General features: G+C 54.3%; 1 protein-coding gene across 6 annotated transcripts; it reads right to left on the bottom strand.

Annotated features, from left to right (window-relative positions):
- Positions 1-192: 192 nt before the first annotated feature.
- Positions 193-14,971, bottom strand: LSR (lipolysis stimulated lipoprotein receptor). 6 transcript variants are annotated; one of them, XM_082708701.1, is made up of 10 exons: positions 13,882-14,971; positions 12,350-12,694; positions 7,309-7,428; positions 5,118-5,174; positions 4,433-4,579; positions 1,745-1,906; positions 1,533-1,592; positions 1,302-1,433; positions 415-1,043; positions 193-324 (listed from the first exon to the last, which is right to left on the bottom strand). In XM_082708701.1, exons 1-10 carry the CDS (start codon positions 13,988-13,990, stop codon positions 289-291), a joined length of 1,797 nt encoding a protein of 598 aa, XP_082564827.1. In that variant the 5' UTR covers positions 13,991-14,971; the 3' UTR covers positions 193-288. The 6 variants fall into 6 exon arrangements, with proteins under 6 accessions (XP_082564827.1, XP_082564828.1, XP_082564830.1 ...); XM_082708702.1 differs by lacking the exon at positions 5,118-5,174 and having other exon boundaries at positions 13,882-14,937; XM_082708704.1 differs by lacking the exon at positions 5,118-5,174 and having other exon boundaries at positions 14,512-14,922.
- Positions 14,972-17,702: the final 2,731 nt, after the last annotated feature.

Here is a 17,702-nt window from a genome sequence, read left to right as displayed (position 1 = left end):
ACTCCTGGCCCGGGGAGGAAGGCAAAGCCGGTGCTTTCCTCCTGGCCCAGGATGCAAGTCCTGGGAGAAAGCTGGACACGCGGCCTTTTGCAGACTCGCAGGCATGCAACGCGCACACATAGACCCATAGACACAGCAGCTGCCGGGTTACCCACCTCGTGCAGCAAAAGAAACACCCTCTAGACACAAGCCTTGTGATCGAAAGTTTTATTAGTCTTAAGAGGGCAGATCATCAATAAGTCCCTCAAATTTAAAAAAAAGTACAAAAGGTACATACAAAACGTGAGATCAGACGATTAAGCTTTCCCGACTCAGGGCCAAGTTCTGCAAGGGAGAAAGAAAATGGGTGTGAGCAGGGGAGGACTGGAGGAGAGGATCCAGGAAGGGTCTTAAAGCAGGAAGGGTTGTTCTCACCTTTTTAAGCCTCCTTTCCCGTGATGCCTGGGAGTCCGTCTCAGAGTAAGGGGGAGGTGCTGGAGGGTAGTAGGGCTCCTCCTCATTTTCCTCCCTGTAAGGTCTCCTCCTCTCACCTGGCCCCTTTTTCCTCAAGGCCTCTTCCAGTAGCCGCCCATCATACTGGGGGTCCCCAGACCTGGGGCCATCCTCCCGAGGGTCCCGGGACCGGTGATGGCGGGGCCTAGAGTCAGCATGAGGGCGGTCTCTAGATCTGAAGTCATCATAGTGGGGATCCCGGGAGTGTGGAAATTCCCTTGGGTCATCTTGATCATAGAGGTCATCTCGGCTTCGGCTTCTGGGTGGTCCATAGGCTTGACCTCTCCTCCCCCTACTTGGGGGAGACCTCCTCCCAGATTCAGCAGAGCCCGGCCGGGTGAGGTCATCCAGAGCATCCACAGATCGGGCACGGGGCCGCCCGGCCCCCCAACCACTCCCTGGCCGCTCTACAGGGGGCTCTTGCTCCCACCGTCTGGGACTCCGAGGGGAGTGACGACCCCATTCCTCATCCCGGATTGGGGTAAGGGCAGGGCCTCGGGAAGGCCGGGATCTCCAGTCGTCCTCGTGGAGGGAGGTGACTTCACTCATGGCTGTAGGGAAGGGGGGATATCACTGACTGCTGGGAGGTCCGGATCTCCAGGGCCCAGGAGAGTCACCCACTTGGCTCATATACTTTCTTGGGGGCCCTGGACTTCTCATCTTTTAAGTGTTGACATGCAGAGTGTTGTACACTTCTCACTGTGGCCACCGTAGGAAAGGAGGTACTATGTCCAGGATTTCCAGCAAGCATACCTGGAGCTGCTCCCTCCTTACTCAGAAACCCCTCAAACCACAAGGCTCCCACTCACCCCGCTCTACACGGCCATTGGCGGCACCAGGTCGAGAAGGGTCGAAGTTGGCCAGCTCTTTCTCCATGTAGTATAGGACCCGCATGGAGTCGTCCTGCTGGCTGGCCTGAATTCTGTAGCCACTGCGGACTTCTAAGGACACGAGATGGAGGTGATAAGTTTAGGAGGAGAGATGCTGACCCAGCCCCCTCCCATAAAAACACATCCAACCTTGTAACAATTGGTTCTCACCAGAGGTCACACTGCTGTCTGTGTCACGAAGCAGGGGTACCTGGGAGCTGTGGCCGCCAACTGGGGAAATTGGACTGTCAGTGGCCGCCTGCATGGAGCAAAGCCCTCCAGACCCAGCCTCCAATCCCCTTTCTTCTGGCTCCAGGCCCCTTAGTGCCCAAATGCCCAGCCTACCCCTGCCCCAGCCCCTTCCCGGCTACTCAAGGCCTCACCTGAGCTGTTCCTGTCGAAGTCGCCGGGGTACCCATTGTAGATGGGGCCCATGGGAATCATGGCTGGTGGGGGCGGGGTCTTGGCAGGGGAGAGGTGAGCATAGGTGCTGGGGGCGTAGATGCTTGGGACGCCTGAGGTGGCTGCTTTGCCTGCAGCATACACTGGGGAGGACACACAGTATGAGAAAGCAGCTGGGAGCCATGCCACCCTTTGCTCTGTTAGAGTGTCAGGAGGGCCATGTGCTTGCACCTTTCTCCCAACCCCTGAGCCATGGGGTTTCCCTAGGCACTTGGATTGGTTTCTGGAGGGTTCCTGAGACTCAGGCCATCGACTTCATTGGTTCACACCTTGTTTGTGTTTTTTCACAGTTTTTGGGCAGTGGGGGTTGCACACCAGCAGCCCATGGCCCCATCTGGCTAGCCACTATGGTTGTTTGACTATATGATGGTTTGCCCTCGTTTGATGAGGTTTTATCGAAAATCCCAGCTCTCTAACCACTCCATCAGGAGAGGTGGCCACCCTGGCCCAAGTTCTTACAGAGCAATAGGGAGCAAAGATGCCCCTTTAGAGAAAGCCCACGTGCTGGACCCTCCAACCAGATTCCAGTATTCCCCTTTGGCAGCTGGGCCACCATTCCAGAAAATGCATCATCTGGGCAGGGGGAATCCCATGCCCACTCCTCTCTCATGGCAGCTGGGTTCTCTAGGCTCAGATGCAGTGGGACTCATTCCAAGGCAAAAGCGTGGGAGCCTCAGCGTTCACTTCCTGCGGCCAAGCAGCCCAGCAACTCCTCAAAGTACCTCTAGTGTTTCCAACCCCGGGCCACACCCTCTCCCAGCCCGCCCCCGCCTGCTAGGCTTGACAGCTCAAGGGCAAATCCTCCTTGCCCTCTTCCTTCCCGCAAGAGGCAGGGTTTAGGTGGCTGCTCTCCTGTCAAAGTCACTGGGCCTGACAGAGCAAGTCGCTTCCTCCCTGGGATTGTGACAGGGAGATGGGAGTCCGGGGAAGCTACTTCCTCTGATTCAATTTGGAAGCAGGAGGCTCAGGGCTCAGTAGCCCCAGGAGGGGCCCCCTCAGGAGCTCGGGGGAGCTGGCATTTTATAAGCTGTGGGAGTTGCTGTTCCCAGCTGCCTCATCAGGGCTGTGGCCCTGGCAAAAGTAACAGGGCCTCTGGCAGGGAGTTAATGGGTCCTCTGTTTGAGGTATCAGGGTCTCTGGATGGAAGGAGCATGGCCTTGGGACAGACACTGGACATCCTGGGCCCAGCCTTAATCAGTGGGGTAACTGCAAACTTGGTTGCAGATCCCCCTCCTGGGGTGGGGATCACACCTGTGATTGAGACCAGCGCCCACCACCTGAGGCTGAAGCCCTCAACTAGAAACGACAAGAGACACAGGAGGGCCAGCATCCCCCTCCAGAGGACAGTGGATTTTTCCCAGGGCAGCAGCACTTGGCAGGACGGGGCGGTCCACTGGGGTGTTCAGTGCTCAGGAAATTAGCCAGTATGCATCGAGCGGCGGCCCTGTGCTGGGTGCTCGCACACCGTCCTCCTCTAATGCTCACACCGCCACGTGGGAACCCTATAAAGAAGGAAACCATTTCGGAGAGGGAGCTCTGCTTGTCTGAGGCCATGTGGTAGCTGAGGCATGGCTCTGATGTGCTTCCTGGCCCTTGGTCACGACCAGTGCTGACAGTAACATGGCCAACAGCTCAAGGGTGCGGAGCACTTATGCGGGCCGAGCCCCGCACTGAGTGCCGGAAGCACGAGGGGAAGTCACTGCCTGGGCTTCCCAGTGGGGAAAACACCCAGCCAGGCCTCCAGCCTCCACCTGCCCAAGCCAACGACAGCTGCCTGGGATTTCACCCTGAAAGCCTCTTGGACTGAGCAGAGTTGTGGCCCTGCTCGGGCACTCTGGGAGGAACTGGCAACAAAGCCATCCCTGAGGAGGGGAAGTGGGGGGCAGTGGCAAGAGGGAGACCCCACCTTCTCCTCTGCTTCCCCCTTCCCTGTTCTGTTTGTTCTTTCCCCTTCATCTCCAGTCTCACTTCCACGCCCAGCCCTCAGGGACCTACTCTGATATGTCCTTAGACCAGGGTGCTTGTGTGGATGTGGGATTTGAAAATTGTATAGATTATATTAGTGCTGTAAACCTTGTTTTCTTACCTTTTCTATTTAAGAGTTTATTTTTAAAGGGAGCTTTACTGGGGCGCCTGGGTGGCTCAGTCAGTTAAGCACCTGCCTTCTGCTCAGGTCATGATCCTGGGGTCCTGGGTTGGAGCTCCCCTGGCCTCAGGTTTCCTGCTCAGCAGGGAGTCTGCTTCTTCCTCTCCTTTGGCCCATCCCACCCCCACTCTCTCTCAAATAAATAAGAAAAAAAAAAAAAAAAAAAAGCTGTACTTCCCAGTGAATGATGTTGTATACTATTTGATAATTTCTCACCTTGTGCATAAATGATGCTTTTAAAACACCTCAAAATAAGTGAAAGTTTAAAATGAATGCAAAGTTGGAAGCATATGTAAATGATCACTTAAGACAGCAAGATCCTCCTTGGCCCACTTTCTCCCAGGCTGATCACCCCATACCCTCCAGACCGATGGCACTGCCCTGGGAAGTCAGTGCATGGCCACCTCCTGCCCCGGAACCCAAGGGGGAGGCGGGCAGGGGTGGGCACGTGAGGGGCACTTACGGGCTTCCGGGCAGCAGCACTTGTCCGGGCAGCAAGGGCACCTGACGTAGCAGCAGCAGGTGTGGGGGCAGCACTGACACCAGCAGATGCCCAGGAGGAGGAAGACGAGGAACACAGCCAAGCAGACCACGACCACGAACAGCCAGTCTGCAGAGAGAGGAAACGGGCCCTGAGAAGGAAGGCCCTCCTCCCAGGAGGCTTGGGAGGGAACAGGGAACAGGTCCCTGTTCAGGGGGGATGCAGAGTCAGGGGGAGGGCAAGGTGATTCTTGAAGCTTCCTGGGAAAGCTGCGACCCCTGCTGGATTCTCCAGCCAAGTGCAGGGGCCGCGGCAGTAAAGAGGCAGCCCCCCCGACTCCCAGGCCAGTCCCGGATTCGGGGAACCTGCAAGCACGGGGCTCCTCCGGCCAGGCAGAAAACCAGAGGTCACCTGGCTGGAGCAAGAACAGGATGTAGCTGACAGGAGGGACAGAGAGCCAGCTGCCCAGATCCCACCCTTTAGAAGAGCACCACAGGCACCAGTCAACAGGAGCCCCCTGTCTACACCCCAGGCCCCTCTGCAGCCAGCCCAGCCCACCCCAAACCCCAGAGCCAGGTCACTAGAGGCCACAGAGTTGGAATCAGGTGGGGTTAGTGGGGGTCCACACAGCGAGTGGGGTTTAGGATGGGGGGGCTCCACCCCGTACCTTCCATAGGCCCCGCCTGAAAACCAGGTAAGAGCTCTGCCACCCCCGAGGTCCTGCCTGGAGGGACAAAAGAAAGACAGATTATGCTGGCAAGGGCCAGCCCAGCCCGCCCCTACCCTGAAGCCTCGTTCCAGGCTCTTCAGGGTGAAGGTCTGTTCTGAAACGGTGGCGGGAGGGGGGGGGGGGCGGCTAGGAGGGTCTTAGCACATGGTTCCATGGTTCCTTCCCCTCCCTGCCCTCAACCATGTAGGTACTGTTTTCCAGAAGGCTTCCAGGCCCACAATTCACCCACTCTCTCATGCCTTGGGGAATTCTGTCACCCCAAAGTGTTCCAGAACACATCCCGTGGGTTCTGAAGGTTCAGCCTCAAGTGTGAGCACCCCATCTTCTCCATATACACGGGTCCTATCACCCCCAAGGGCTCCATCTCCCGTGAGAGGGCTAGTCCTGTTCCATCAGGCAGGGTAGGCACAGTGCCCTAGGACCCAAGAAAATGTTTTCGTTTTATTTCAAAATCTGAAGGAGAAAAATAGCAATATCGATTCCATAATAACGAGTGGTCTTGGCAGCAATGCAATCACAAAACATCTGATTTTTTAACACGAGGGAAGAGGCCCACGAAGGCAGAAGTGCTGACAGCCCATACAAGTCACAGTGTGGCCCGGAGTTCCAGCATTCTGTCCCCCGCACAAATTCCGTGGCCCACCTAGGGCCTCCCCTTAAGTGCCCCCAGTTCTCTGCATCCCGTGAGCGTTGTATCACGGGGACACCCGGCTCTACGCCCGCAAAGCTCTAGCCAGTAGGGCTCACCTCTCTGCGCCACCTGCCCCTGGTTCTAGCATGCAAAGCAGGGGCTCCCAAAGCGCCTTCCTGCCCAGGAGGACAAGACCACTTTCAGAGGAACACCAAGTCCCATTTGCCTTTTTCGCGCTGCTTCTCCCATGGGTGTTCCAGAGGCTCTGTGAGAAGGGGTGACCTCACTGCTCTGATTAGAGTGGATTGTGTGCTCGAGTGCCTTGTGCTTTAGAAATCACCTGCTCAGGGCGCCTGGGTAGCTCAGTGGGTTAAGCAACTGCCTCTGGCTCAGGTCATGATCCTGGAGTGTTGGGATTGAGTCCCGCATCCGGCTCCCAGCTCCACCGGGAGTCTGCTTCTCCCTCTGACCTTCTCCTCTCTGAAGCTCTCTCACTGTCTCTCAAATAAATAAAATCTTAAAAAAAAAACAAAAAAACAAAACAAAAAAAAAAACCGCCTGCTCTCCATTTGTAACATTAAGCAACTATCAACATCCACAAAAATGTATACATAAACTCTCTGAGATCCTCAAGAATTTTTTACAATGTCAAGCAGGTCCTGATGCTGTGTTTTGGGAACTGTGGACGTAGGCTGTGCATGTGGCCACACACGGAGTCCTCCAGGGCCCTGCTACATGCATTCTGTCACCCACACACGAGCTCTGTCGTGATCAGAACACCCTGGTGCACGCCCCCCACCATCATGTGTGCTCATTCACACATGTGTTTCCTTGCATCATGCATGTGATGATGGCAACGTACAACCCAGCAGCACCCATACAGCACGCGTTGCCGAAGACCATATGTGTTGGCTGAGAATAGAGCATCTGGCTAATGGCAGCATCCCAGCCGCACGGGGCAGCAGGGCTCAAGGCCAGACGGGGCAGGGCTGCTGGTGGGTATCCCACCCTGCCCTTGAGCACGTGGCAGTGGCCTCACCGTGTCAGCCACACTATGCCAGCCCTTCAGGGCAGAGGGTGAGGTTCCTGAGTTTGGCCAGGGATGTGCGTGAGCTGCGGCCCCCAGGATGGGGCAGGGAGCGAGTCCAGCCTCCCCTCAGTGAGACCACCATCTTCCCTCCCCACTCACTGCCAATTACCTCTGAAAATTTGGGGATTTTTATTAAAAAAGGAGCCCGGGGAGAGGGAGAGTCTCCCAATTCTCTCCACTCTCAGCTTGGTTCTGGCTTATTTGACATGTTGGAGGGAAGGCTCCCTGCCTGGGGTGCAGGGCAGAGAAGCCCCAGTGACTGGTAGTGCCATGAGAGGAGAGCAAAGCAGGCGACAGTGCACAGAGTGAGCGGAAGGGCAGAGGGCAGATGTACAGAGGTGCCTGAAGAAGGGGCCCTGATCCCATCGCCAACCCCTTCCCAGGCCCTTGCGGCCCAACCAACTCACCCAACACGATGAGTTCTGCATAGGCTTCATTGTTCCCCTGGAGGTCCTGGGCCGAGACCACGGAGCAGTAATACACACCACTGTCCCCCCAACCTGTCTGGTCAAAGGTCAGGTCAGCATCTGCAACAGGACAGAGGTGAGGACACCTCGAGGGGGAGGACTGGTGCCTCCCCACGAGCACATCAGGAAGGAACAGGGCAGGAGAGCGGGGCTGCAGTTGGACGGAGGGAGCATTCAGTGATCTGTACCAAGGGCGGGCTACTTTTTAGACTCGGTTGTAAACACTTATTTAACATAGGGTGTTTCAGCAAGTCTGTGAGGTGAGTCCTGTAACCTTTCCTGTCTTGTAGATAAGAAAAGAGGTCTGGCAAGATGACCTAATCCGCCCCAGCAGAGAATCCTGAATGGGGCTGATCTAGAGCCTGGGCGGCAGACCTAGAGCCATCGTGGTACCCCTTCTCACAGCAAAGCTAACTCCCCCAACACGAACCACCCCAGAGATCGGTGTAGCCCCCAGGGCAAGGGGCCTGGGTGGTGAGGCAGACATAAACAGGCCAGATTCCAAAACCAGGTGTTGCCCAGGCATGGGAAAGAGTGGCTGTGAGAGGGAGCCGAGGGCCGCCCCAGCTCCCAAGTCATCAGCCCCACATTCCAGGTCAGGCCCAGGGCTTGGGACGCTCAGGCGGGTGAGGAGCCCATCAATTAGGGCAGTAATGAAAGTCAGCACATCCGGTTTCCTCTCTGCTCCTCAGGCCTTAATTAGTTAAATCCTTCTGGCCATCCACTCATGTGGGAGCGGGCGGGACCTCGGCGACTGCAGATGGGAACAGGCCCAGGTGAGCACCCCCAGAGCTCCCCAGCGGCTCCTTCTCCCTGGCTCCGGCTGACCTGCCTCCCTCCCAGCCCCTCGCACCCACCACCCTTCCCCACTGGGCTTGGAGGCCAGGAACTGGGTGCGCCTCTATCTGCACCGGGCCGCACCCACCAGGGCACCAGTCCGTTGCTGAGGGAATGAAAGAATGGGAGCCTTCTTCCTTCTTCGAAAGACCTCAGGTCTACAGAAAAAACCTCTTGGGGTGCCTGGGTGGGTCAGTCAGTTAAGCACTGGACTCTTGATTTCGATTCAGGTTGTGATCTCAGGGTCCTGAGATCAAGACACAGTCAGGCTGCAAGCTCAGCAGGGAGTCTGCTTGGGCTGTGTGGGCACACGCGTTCTCTATCTCTCTCTCTCACTATGCCCCTCCCCCACACTCACAGTCTTTTTCTAAAAGAAAAAAAAAGAAGAAAGGAAAAAGAAAAAAAAACCCTCTGCAAATGTCTTCCTCTACCATTCCAAGCATCTAACCCCAGCCGGCAAGGCCCCTGGCAAGATCCGGCTACTGGTTACCACACCGGCCTCAACCCTGTTCTTCTTTGCTCACCAGACTCCAGACACACTGGCCTCCTCACTGTCCCCCAAGATGCTGCGCCCACACCTGCCAGGGCTTGTGCTACTCCCTCTGGCCGGCACTGGTTCCCAGATGCTCACAGGCCTGGTTCCATCCTACAAGTATAACCCCCACCCGACTGCTGAACTGCGTCCACCGGCGGAGGGGCTGACCTCCCACCTGGGAGAATGCGGGCCCCATGCAAGCAGAATCTGGTCTCTCTTGGCCAGTGCCGAGACCCCCGTGCTTGACACGGACACCTTGGCCAGGACCAGGAAGTAGACCCCTTCCCTCTTCATGCTCCCCTTCCTTCCCTCTTGCCACCTGTTCCAGCATTCTCGACACATACGTGGCTATATTCAAATAGGCACCTGATACACTCATTCAATATTCAATGTGTAATTCCCAAATGCAGCCTACGTTCCTGGCAGTATCCGAGGCCCCTGGTGGTGTACTAGAGAACAATGGTTCTCGAAGTCTGATCTATGGCCCCGGAGCCCCCCAGATCTTTTCGGAGCATCCTTGAGGTCAAAGTTATTATCATAGTAATACTAAGATGTCATCTGCCTTTTTCACGGACACTCTCATGAGTGGGCCCTGAAGTCTTCCAGAGCCTAGTGTGTGCCATCACCATGAGCTGAAAGCAGGAGCAGCTTCGAGAATCCACCTTTTCCTATTCAGGCAGATTTGAAGGAGATGTGCAAAAACATAAAGCTGAGGCAATGCCATACTTTTCATTGAGGTCTTTTGCTGTGTTCTGGAAAATAGGGTTATCTTTTTCATAAAAAGTATGTAATTTATGTCAACCTATAATGAGTTTGTTATTGTCATGATGAATATTTTTCAAACTTCTCTCAGTTCGCTAGTTATAAAAACAAGGTTCTTGGAAGAATTTGAGAGAGAAAGAGGAAAAAAAAAACATAGAGATCCCCCACCCCACCCCCCAGCACATTTGAGAAGCTGACATAAATCCCTGTTCTTACGGAGCTCAGATCCTAACTGGGAGAGAAAGACAAATAAAAAAATGTCAACAGATCACATATCACATGGTGATAAGCAGTATGGAGAAAACCAATCAGGGAAGGCAGAGAGAAAGTCCCAGAGCGGAGTGGGGAGTTGTACAAATTTCAGGGGGAACTGGAAGAAACCTTCGTGGGAAGGTGACCTTCTGAGGAGCCGTGAAGGGGCAGAGGATGTGACTCCCCTCCGCGTCATGCATCCAGTCACCGAGTACTGAGCTGTCCCTGCGCCGGGTCCCCCACCCATGCACTCCTTCATCGAACCCTCATACAACATAGAACCACATGCTCCCCAATCTTTCTGCTTCTCTGTAACACCCTGCTGGCCCATTGATTTTCCACCTATATCCTTAAGTCAGACTCCAACCACATCTCTCCCCAAAGCTCAGGGGCAGGTCCCTGCGCAGTGCAGAGGACGTTGATGGGAACCCCCTGCTCCTGCAAAAGTTCAGAGGCCGGGAGTTGAAATCTGGGCTCCAGGCCTCTGTGTGTTTTGCTTGGCCTGCATAATGTTTGCGAAACCCACACAAAATATGGCCTTCCAGCTTCTTTTGATCAATTCTAAGGCCTGGGCCCACCTCCTTCCTGCAAGGCACACCCTGTTCCTGGCCTGTGTCTGGTCCTGACATCACTTGGACTGGGCATTGCCCTCATTGTTTCAGGTGCCAGGAGAAGATGCCGGGCCTTCTTTATAGCTCTGGGTCTCTGCTTCCTTATCTGCATAGAGCAGAGGCAACCCTCATCTCAGGGGTCCCAGGAGCCCCCAGCAGCCTGGCAAGGGAGAAGCATCCCAGTACTCCGCATCACCCAGAGCAGGGACGAATGGATACTGAGCGTGGACACCATTATAGTTTGCCTAGGACAGCTTTTGGTTAAAACCTGGACAGATGGTGACCCAGGAATACTAGAAGGAGGTCCACTTTTCTCCATGCTCAAAGCTGAAATGCAGGAAGCTCTCTCGGCTCCCAGGCTTCCTGACAGGACGTACACACAATGGATATTTACAAATTATGACCTGTATCAAACACAAGAGCACTTCAAGGCAGCTTGATCACTGAAAGCTGGAGGCCTCTGGAACACGGAGAGTCTACTGCCAGGAGAGCCTGGGGGTCACTCTAGAATTTTAGACTCAGCAGAGGAGGCATGATTTCAGCCAGCCGTCAAGGGCACTCTCGGTTTTTCAGGTTGTCCTGACCGGGCTGCTGGGCTGTCATGCCTGTCCAGGCCCGAGAGGTCACAGGGCTCTAGGAGAGGAGCCTGTACAGGCTGAAGCCCCGAGAAGCTCTCTGACCACCAAACAGCAAGATGCTTTGGGCTGAACTTCTCAGGAAAATGAGGGGCAAGCAGGTCCAGTCCCTCCCCCAAACACAATTAAAAGGCTGGGTCCCTGGAAGCCTGTCTTTTGTCCACTGTCTCTAGATGGAGTGAGGGATTGTGCTCCATGGCCTGCCTGGTCCCTTGGGGTCTGTAAGGGGCCACTCCCTTCCCCGCTCTGTCCCCATCCCCAAGATTAATACTCTAATCCCAGTGAAAGGCTAAATCCATTAATTGGGTTAAGGGTTCATCACTCGCCCACTGCAACCCATCACCTTCCTCAAGATTCTTTAGGGTCTGGTCCTTCTAAAATCACATTTGCGAAAGATCTGGAAGTGTGCACCCCAGAGTCATCATTCCAAATAGCACCTGGTCCTAGCTGGCTTTCTTGGTAGCACTCAGTCCTCCTTGAAACTCTCTCTTTATCTGGCTGTTTATAGCCTGCCTCACTAGAATGTCACCTTCTTGGGGGAAGGGACCTTGGCTGTCTTGATCACCACATACATCCCCAGCACCAAAGCTCCTGACACTTAGGAGATGCTGGATAAATACCAGAAGAATGAATGAACGACTCCTCACCTCCCCCTTCGTCCCAGTAGGCACTTATTAACTCTCAGCGTTACAGCTAAGTACATGTCTTCTGAGGTCCGCCTGGGTTCAAATCCCAGCTCCAGCCCCTGCCTATCTGTGTGCCTAGACAGCCACTTAACTTAGAATCCTAGCCCTGTTCCTAGCTTTGCAACCCAGCACAAGTCGCTTTACCTCTCTGGACCTCTATAAAATGACAACAGAATCTACTCACACCATTACTGTGTGGTCTAACCTGGATGAGAGCCTGGCCCATAGGAGGCCCTTTTTAAGTTGTTCCTTACATAAATTTTACTTCTTGGTGCTGGTATTCCTATTATTAGAGAACCCCTCCTTCTCTTCATTACCCAATTTTATGTTCCAAGCACTTGACAGCGTGTGTTATCTTGTTCGCCTCCCTGCCTGGAATGCAAGCTCCAGGAGGGAGAGGATTTGATGAATGCGTCTACTGCTCTATTTCCAGCTTCAAAGAGCGCCTGCCTATCTTAGGGGCTCAATAAATCTTTGCTGTTCAATAAAGCATAGATGCATGAATGGATGGATATAAGGAAGGAAACCTCCCTTCATCAATCCTTTCAGGCACTGGTGCTCAAGAGCTGCCCGGTGGGAACACCAGGCAAAGGTACAACGGAGCCAGCACCACCACCCCAGCAAGCCCCGCCCCTTCCGACCCCCCTGCCCCGCCCAACATACTTCCTGTGATGGTGATCCTCCGGCCCTGGTAGTAGTCTCCCAGGGTCACAGCATTGCCCTGCTTGGTGGCCACGACCCTGACAGTGCGCACGCTGTCCTGGCACTCCACATAGGGGTTGTAGCCTGGGTTGCCCGCTGCCAGCTGGGCACTGAGCTGGTTGTCAGCACTGGCCGGGGAGAAGGCATCGGCGATGCGGTCCCGGCAGAAAGACTTGTACTTCCAGATGACGATGGGCGCCGTAGGGGTCGTGGTCATTTGGTAGGTGCAGGGCAGGGTCACGGGCTGGAATAGGATCACCACGTGGTAGGGGTCTGACACCGTCACCTGGATGGCGCTGGTCGGGGCTGAGAGCGAGAAGAGAGTTACCAGGGCCTCTGTGAGCTGCAGCAGGAATGAGTGCCGCCCGCTTGACATTTACTAGTGTAATGGCTTTACAGAGTGCCTAGCACACATTGTTTCTTAATCCCTGGAACCGGAGAGGTAAGCTCTGATAATCGTGCCCATTTTCTAGACCCATGGGGCTAAAGTGGCAAGTACAAGGTCACACAGCCAGATTTCTTGGAACATCCCGTCCATCCTTCTTCCCAGACTGTGGCGTCTGAACCCAGCTCCCTCTTCCCTTAGCCATTCTTTCATGTAAAGTACCTCCCTCTGTGGCCTGTACAGGAAGACACAAATGACCACCACAAAGCCGCCCACACTCAAGGCCCAATCGCAAAAACAACCAGTACAGGTCCCAAGTTATGCGGGGCTTTGTGGATGGGGTGCGGTGGTGGGCGCGCAATTGTGGAATTGTTTCACTGAACTGTTTTGCCATGGAGTAGGTAAAGCTCCCCTAATGCTCCAGCAGCGTCCCACCTCATCCTCCCCAAAGCCATCTCAAAGGAACACAACAAGCGCTTGGGGAGAGATAAAGTCCCCTCCACAACCCCATCCAAACAAACAAACATCCGAGCCAGGTGAAAGCTTGCCAACAGGATGGTTTCACACCAAGTCCATACGTCCATCCCACCAGACCCTTAAGCAGATACTTCGGGACATGGGTGGGGCTGGGGGCTGGGGACTCCCCAGTTCTACACCCACCTGAGGCCTGGGCATGGTTTCTTGAACTCTCTCTCCAGGAAACGTCTGATCCAGCCCTCGAGTACCCGATCCCCGCTACCCCAAGACTTAGAAATCTTGGGGTGCGCCCAAGTCCCCTTCCCGGCCTTGCCAAGTGATCGGGTGGTCCTTCACCCCTACACCACAAAGGGTCCTATTCTCCTTGCCGCTCCAGGGTTCGCGGTCCAGGGAGTTTCACTTCCTGCTATCTCTGAACAAGGGCGGGGGAGCGCTCCCTGACTCCAATGGGGACTTTCCCTCCCTCTGGCACCCAAGGGATTTCCCGAGACCCTGGGGATCAGGAAATCCTAATCTCGGCTCTCCCCCTGCCCCAGCTCTTCAGCCAGCTCGGCGGTGTAGAACTCCATCCATCCCCCTTCTATAGTGCCATCCCGCCGTTCCGCCGCACCAGAGGCCCCGCTCTCCGTACCTGTGCACAAGGTGGTGAGAAAAAGCCACACGAAAAAGGCCGCGCCCCAGCCCTGAAAGGCCGGGTTGGGGCCCATCCACATAGAAAGCCCGCGGGCCACCGGCGCCATCGCCGCCGTCTGGGCGCGTCCAGCCCGCGCGTCCCCTACTTGGTACCGAGAGGGTAGGGGGCGCGGCACGCACCAAGGCTGGGAGGGGTGCGTGCTCCTCCCCTTCCCGCTTCCGTTCCTTGTCCCTATTCCAAGACCACTTTGCCCTGTTCCAGGACTTTAATGAGAGGAAATAACGTGGATGAGGAGCACCCTTCCAGCTTTCGGGGGGAAACTTGCCTGACCCACTGTGGCTCTCCGAGCCACTCCACCCCCTGTGCACTCTTGGGAATGGATCGACCCAGGTACACTGGTGAGAGCAGAGGGCTGGGCCAGGGGGTGGGCGGCGGGGAGGGGCTCCTCCACCTCCCTCCCCGGAAGTGGGCTGACCCAGGTGCGCTCCGGCCCCAAGGGTCGGAACCAAGTGACCAGCAGGCCGGGAGGGCGCGTGCAGACTGGGTATCCTCTCCCGCCCTCTCCTCCCCGGGTGAGCCTAGCAGAGTGTGACTCACGGGAACCGAGGCCCAAATGGGGTGATTCACCTGTTGCGGGGGGCGGGTCCCTCCTTGCACCTGTCTCCGCTCTGCCCACACCCCTCTCCCCGGCTGGCGATGGACCCGCCTAGGTACACCCTGCGGGGAGGGGCGAGTCTAAGCGAGCTTTGGGTTGGCAGAGGCTACCGTCCGGGGGGCGCCGAGTAGCTACGGGCCTCTGGTGCCTTCCACTTAGACGACTTGCAAGAACCGACTGAAGTTTCCGGAAAGGAAGCTCTGCCCTGTTAGGGACGCCGGAGGGGAATCAGGCCCAGGAAACTTTCGGAAGTTTTCCCCGCCTTCCCCCGCCCCTTCCATAGTCGCGGTTCAGCCCCCGGGCATCCCTCGCTCGGGGCGCTTTGGTTCTTAAAGGGGCCGAGTGGAGGCGCGTAAGTAGGGATAGGTTTCCGCACAAGGATTGCCGGGGCCAGGGCCACCTGCGCCTTAGGGCGGGGCACGTCGAGGCGCCGAAACGCGGGGCGTTCAGCGGGGTTCTTCTGCCCCCCGAAGGCGGCGAGGGGAAGCGCCTCCTGGGAAGCCCTAGACGCCTTTTCTGAGAGATTCTCTGGAGGTCGCGAACTGGCCGCTGGTGGCCGGTGCAGTGCCCAGGGATGCTTTGTTCGGCAGCATCCTGTTAGAATTCAGGTCAGATCACGTACATCTGCTCCAAATCTTCCTGCGGCGCTCCCTTTCCCAGAAGAAGCCAAACTACAGTGCCCTGAGCCCTCTCTCACCGCCCCTCCTTTCCCTCTCCCCGGGCTCACTCAACTTCAGCCACACTGGTGCGCCCCCCCCCAACCCCCGCCCGGTTCTGGAATGTCTGTTCCCCTTACTACTCCCTCTGCCCGCACATCCTTCCTGCAAGTGGCCATATGACCTTCCATCTCCTTCAGGGATTTACCTAAAGGTCATTTCTTCTAAAATGTCAACTCTTTCACGTCCCTCCCTCAACTCTTGTGTGTGTGTGGGGGGGGGGGGTGTAAAAAACACATACCATTATACTTAATATTTAGCCACTTGTAAGTGCACAATTCAGTGGCGTTTTTAATTACATTCACAGACTTACCTAATCTTCCCCTACATGAATTCTATCAACTTAACAATAACTCCCCATTTCTACCTGCACCAGCCCTTGATAACCTCTTTTCTACTTTCTTTACCAAGTTGCCTAATCTGAGTACCTCATATAAATGGAAAGATGTAACATTTGTTATGTCTGACTGTAGAGAGCAAAATGGAGGCTCAGGCCAAGCTGAAGCCTGTGTCAAGTGATGACTCAAACAGGAAGGTACCACAGCTAGGGGATACTCCTGGGACCAATGTCACCCGACACCCCAGAAATGATAAGGAACAGAACCAGAGGTCTGCAAAGACCAAAAACTGATTCAATCCCTTTGAAAAGGGAAGGATTTGGGCCAGTAAACTCTGACTCTTCAAACCTGACCCCTTTATGTCTGACCACTTAAAAAAGGCAGCTGCCCCTCACCTGGGTGACTCAGTGGGTTAAAGCCTCTGCCTTAGGCTCAGGTCATGGTCCCAGGGTCCTGGGATCGAGCCCCCGCATTGGCTCCCTGCTCAGCGGGGAGCCTGCTTCCTCCTCTCTCTCTCTGCCTACTTGTAATCTGTCTGTCAAATAAATTAATAAAATTAAAAAAAAAAAAAGAAAAAGGCAGCTGCCCCTCAAAGGCTCTGCCTGATTGATCTCTGAACATAACTGAGATCCTTCCCCACTTGACCATCAGAAGCTGTGAATGCGGAGAGCTGACCCTGACCAGACTGAGACCGCATCTCCACTATGTTGTGTGACTTGTCTTCGGTCCTGCTCTGTGCGCTGTGTAAGAAGCCAAGTTCAATCGTGTGGTGAGTTGTCATCGGGTTTGGAATCCTAAACCTGCTTTAGAGTTGTGGTTTAACTTTGCTTTATGATTGAACAGAGCTGACCTTGTGGAAAGACGCAATCGCATGTGCGCCTTCATAATGTGCGCATGATGCTGGCTCATTCGTGTCATGTTTTCAAGGTTCGTGCATGTTTTAGGATATATCACAATGGAAGTTTCCTCCCGTTTTATGGCTGAATAGTATTTCATTGTACGTATATGCCACATTTTGTGTATCCGTTTATCTATTGTTAGACACTTGTGTTGTTTCCACCTTTTGGTTGTGGTTGTGGTTGTGTTAAAGATTGTATTTATTTGAGAAAGCGTGGGAGAGAGTGCATGCAAGTGAGAGAGAGCACAAGCCCCGGGGGGAGGGGCAGAGGGAGAGGGAGAAGTAGGCTCTCCCTGCTGAGCAGGGAGCCCTACATGAGACTCAAGTTTATTAACTTTACCTATCTCCAATTTGGATGAATGGATCCTCTTCTTCTTTTTTTGTCTGATTGCTGTGCTAGGATTTCTAATACAGTGTTGAAAAGCAACAGTGCAAGTAGGCATCCTCCTGACCTTAGAGGGAAAGTATTCAATCTTTCCCCACTGAGTGTGACGTTAGCTGTGGATTTTCCGTAATACCCTTTATCAGGTTGAGAATTTTCCCTCTATTCTTGGTTTTCACAGAGTTTTTGTTAGTAAAGGATGTTGGATTTTGTCAAATGTCTTTTCCCCGCCAATTGAGATAATTGTGTTTCTTTGCCTTTCATTCTTTTTAAAAATTCTTTAAAAAAATTTTTAAAAAGATTTTATTTGTTTATTTGAGAGAGAGAGAGAACATGAGTGTGGGGTTGGGGGAGTTAGAAGTGCAGAAGCAAGCTCCCCTCCAAGCAGGGAGCCCGACCTGAGGCTCTATCCCAGGCCCTGAGATCATGACCTGAACCGAAGGCAGATGCTTAACCAACTGAGCCCCCCAGATGCCCCTCTTTTCCTTATTCTATTAACGTGATGTATTACTTTTATTAGCTTTCTTATGTTGAACCACCCTTATATTCTTGGATAAATTCCACTTGGTCTTGGTGAGTAGTCTTTTAATATGCTGTTGGATTTGCATTGCTAATATTTTGTTGTGATTTTTGCATCTATATTCATGAGGAACTTGGGTCTGTAATTTTCTTTTCTTCTGATGTCTTTATCTGGCTTTGGTATCAGGATAGTGCGGGCTACATAGAATGAGGGTGTTAGGAAGTGTTTTTTTCCCCCTCTTCAGTTTTTTAGAAGGATTGATGTTAATTCTTCTTTAAATATTTGGTTAATCTGTGAAGTCATCTGTTC

Source organism: Mustela nivalis, assembly GCF_964662115.1.
Source record: "Mustela nivalis genome assembly, chromosome: 18".
Taxonomy (NCBI): domain Eukaryota; kingdom Metazoa; phylum Chordata; class Mammalia; order Carnivora; family Mustelidae; genus Mustela; species Mustela nivalis.
The sequence above is the reverse complement of the archived record's forward strand: the minus strand, read 5'-3'. Positions and strand labels throughout refer to the sequence as shown.

What these genes read in the sequence shown, in the direction of transcription:
- LSR (XM_082708699.1), bottom strand. Translation starts at nt 13,990, where the DNA reads ATGGCGCCGGTGGCCCGCGGGCTTTCTATGTGGATGGGCCCCAACCCG. An exon ending in TCTCACCACCTTGTGCACAG is followed by an intron (nt 12,695 to 13,881) that starts GTACGGAGAGCG and finishes TCTCGCTCTCAG; the next exon opens with CCCCGACCAGCGCCATCCAG. An exon ending in GTGCTGCTGCCCGGAAGCCC is followed by an intron (nt 1,907 to 4,432) that starts GTAAGTGCCCCT and finishes TGTCCTCCCCAG; the next exon opens with TGTATGCTGCAGGCAAAGCA.